The sequence below is a fragment of the Pelobates fuscus genome, chromosome 5 (genome assembly GCF_036172605.1).
Source record: "Pelobates fuscus isolate aPelFus1 chromosome 5, aPelFus1.pri, whole genome shotgun sequence".
Lineage (NCBI taxonomy): Eukaryota > Metazoa > Chordata > Amphibia > Anura > Pelobatidae > Pelobates > Pelobates fuscus.
Window position 1 is genome coordinate 6,128,049 of NC_086321.1, and position 3,606 is coordinate 6,131,654.

Below are 3,606 nucleotides of genomic sequence, written 5' to 3' on the forward strand. Positions count from 1 at the left end.
TAAAGCAGCAGACTTGCTTTGTGGAAATTACTCCTCCACCAAGATCACACAGATTTTAAGACATCAAGAGGAATATCCAGAATTAAGGATGACTGATCATTTATTTAAAAGCAAGGCCTTCTCATCCGTGTACCAGCAGTATATGGTTCCTGAGTCCAGTGACGTCATGAATCTGATTTTCTCATATTTGAAGGAGAAGAAAAGTAAACCGTATGATACAGCAGTCGATGTTGGCTGCGGTACTGGGAGATATACAATGCCTCTAGCAAAAAGGTTCAAAAAGGTTATCGGTGTAGACATCAGTGAATCTCAGCTTGAGGAAGCCAAACAATTCTGTTCCTTGGAAAATGTAACTTTCCAGGTGGCTGCTGCTGAGAACTTACCCCTAGATGATGCATCTGTGGACCTTGTAAATGCAGGACTTGCTGCTCATTGGTTCAATGTGGAAAAATGTGTGCATGAAGCAGTTCGAGTTTTAAAGCCCAACGGCTGTCTGGCAGTTCATGCTTTTGTTCCAATTTTTAAATTACAAGATGGCAATAATGATGCAGCGCTAAATGTTGTTATGAAGCAGTGTTTAGACAAAATATCAGAATTCAAGTACGAAAACAACAATATTATGCATCACCAGTATGAAGAGGTGTTCAATGCTATACCATTAAAAGACAAGAAGTGGGTTACGGACATCCCCGTTGTATTTGAAATGTCTGTTGAAGAAATAATAGGATTTTTTCAGTCTATATACATGTATCAAGAATTCCTGAAACATGATAAAAATGAAGCCATCAGATTCCTGATGCATCTTGAACAGAGGTTTTGTGACATTATAGGAGATGGGTCTGAGTCAGCCCTCATTAAGGTCCATATCAAACACTATTGTGTCCTAGCCTGCAAATCATCATGAGTCTGGAGAAATAATGGACTGGGGAAGAGATAGTGTAGCATGTGTCAACACTTTCCTCTTGTATTCAAAATTTGTAACATATTTAAAGCTCAACAGCAGAACAAGGAACATTTAGCAGATAAATACCATTATTTTCTGCCACATGATAATATTCCATCACACGATGGAAGAGCCAGGAATGAGGACACGTAAGCAGGAAGATTTACAACTCTCCATATATATTTGTTTTTTGTCTCAACTGCCACATTCAAAAAATTCATTTATGGACACCAACCATCGGTAACATCCCTGTTGCTTTTGTAAAAGCTCTCATGTTTACCGCATATATAAAAGGTATGTTTAATGTCATAAAACTCACAATAAAATATATGTAATACATTACAATACGTTCATGTAATCTTTAAATAAAGAAAATATTGACCTTTGTTTGGAGAAAAAAAAAAAAAAAGGGACTGGAAGCTGTTTTATCCCACCATATAAATAAAATATAGGAAGAAAATAAATTAGGAAGTCTGAATTATAAATTATGTTCACTCTTTGCACATTTTTATAAGTATATATTTATCCTAATGAATGTTCACAAACAGGAAATTGTCACTAAAGAGTAGTGTCGCGAACGCGAACTTCCGCAAATGTTCGCTAACCGCCATTGACTTCAATGGGCAGGCGAATTTTAAAACCAACAGGGACTCTTTCTGGCCACAAAAGTGATGGAAAAGTTGTTTCAAGGGGACTAACACCTGGACTGTGGCATGCCGGAGGGGGATCCATGGCAAAACTCCCATGGAAAATTACATAGTTGATGCAGAGTCTGGTTTTAACCCATAAAGGGCAGAAATCACCTAACATTGACACCTGTCCTCAAAGCCCTGCCCTGATACACACTGACACAGAGCAGAATAGAGACTGTTCCCCCTACATAGGGTCACTTGGCAGATATGGATTGACACCTGTCCTCAAAACCCCTGATACACACTGAAACAGAGCATAATAGGGACTGTTACCCCTACATAGGGTCACTTGGCAGGTATGGATTGACACCTGTCCTCAAAGCCCATGATACACACTGGGGGGAGCTACTGTCCCCCCCAACCCCTGCGCGGTGGGTGGGGGCCATAAATCACAATGGGGGGCCTACTTTCCTCCCCCCCCGGCCCCCATCCCTGCGCGGTGGGTGGGGGGCATAAATCACAATGGGACGGACCTACTGATAGGAGTGGAGTATTGTTCATATCAGTTTAATACCTTCCGCGTCTTCTATCAGTGGACGTGTAAATGGCAGAGATTTTTAATTGTTGAATCCCCTCCCCTTTTTAGGCCAAGGTGGGAAGATGCTTAGACCACTGGTATATTGGTGCCATCTTGGAGGATTTTTTTTTTGGTTTGGTTTTTGAAGCCACAGTGCTGCACCAGTGGGCCTAAAAATAAGGCATGTACACATGCCTGAAAAATTTGGTATTGTTGCAGCCGCTGCTGTAGCAGCGGCCAGAAAAATTTATGTTTGTTTCACAGGCAGAAAGTGCCCTAAAACATGGCGGCTTAAACCCTAGTTGGTGGCGGATAAGTCACGCAAGTCAAACGTCATTCAGAGCTAAAATACAGCAACGTGTGGACCATTTTTAGCCCAAGGCAGCTCATCTCCTCAGGCCTTTTTTAAGCCAATGTATCGCCCAGTGTCAGTCCCTTCGGGATCCATCCCTCATTCATCTTAATAAAGGTGAGGTAATCTAGACTTTGACCTAGGCGACTTCTCTTCTCAGTGACAATACCTCCTGCTGCACTGAAGGTCCTTTCTGACAGGACACTTGAAGCAGGGCAGGCCAGAAGTTCTATCGCAAATTGGGATAGCTCAGGCCACAGGTCAAGCCTGCACACCCAGTAGTCAAGGGGTTCATTGCTCCTCAGAGTGTCGATATCTGCAGTTAAGGCGAGTCGCTCTCTGAGGGTGGATCCCGAAGGGCTGTGGCGATGCATAGGACTTAAAAAGGTCCGCATGTCCTCCATCAACAACACGTCTTTAAAGCGTCCTGTCCTTGCCGGCGTGGTCGTGGGAGGAGGAGGATGATGACTTCCACCTCTCCCCCTGTTAGATTCCCGTTGTTCTGTGACTTCACCCTTATACGCTGTGTAAAGCATATTTTAATTTATTTTGCAAATGCTGCATCCTTTCCGACTTGTAATTCGGTAACATTTCCGCCACTTTCTGCTTATACCGGGGGTCTAGTAGCGTGGACACCCAGTACAGGTCGTTCTCCTTCAGCCTTTTTATACGAGGGTCCCTCAACAGGCAGGACAGCATGAAAGACCCCATTTGCACAAGGTTGGATGCCGAGCTACTCATTTCCCGTTCCTCCTCCTCACTGATGTCATTGAAGGTATGTTCATTCCCCCAGCCACGTACAACACCACGGGTACCAGATAGGTGACAACGAGCACCCTGGGATGCCTGTTGTGTTTGGTCTTTCTCCTCCTCCTCCTCCTCAAAGCTACAATCCTCCTCTGACTCCTCTTCCTCACAATCCTCTTCCAGCGTTGCCGCAGGTCCAGCAAGCGATGCTGATAAGGCTGTTTCTGGTGGTGATGGTGACCACAACTCTTCCTCCTCACGCTCATCTACAGCCTGATCCAGCACTCTTCGCAGGGCACGCTCCAGGAAGAAAACAAATGGTATGATGTCGCTGATGGTGCCTTCGTTGCAACTG

General features: G+C 44.1%; 1 protein-coding gene across 1 annotated transcript; it reads left to right on the top strand.

Moving 5' to 3' along the window:
- Window positions 1-924, top strand: LOC134612350 (putative methyltransferase DDB_G0268948). Its single transcript, XM_063456687.1, has one exon. It carries the CDS (start codon window positions 89-91, stop codon window positions 902-904), a length of 816 nt encoding a protein of 271 aa, XP_063312757.1. The 5' UTR covers window positions 1-88; the 3' UTR covers window positions 905-924.
- Window positions 925-3,606: the final 2,682 nt, after the last annotated feature.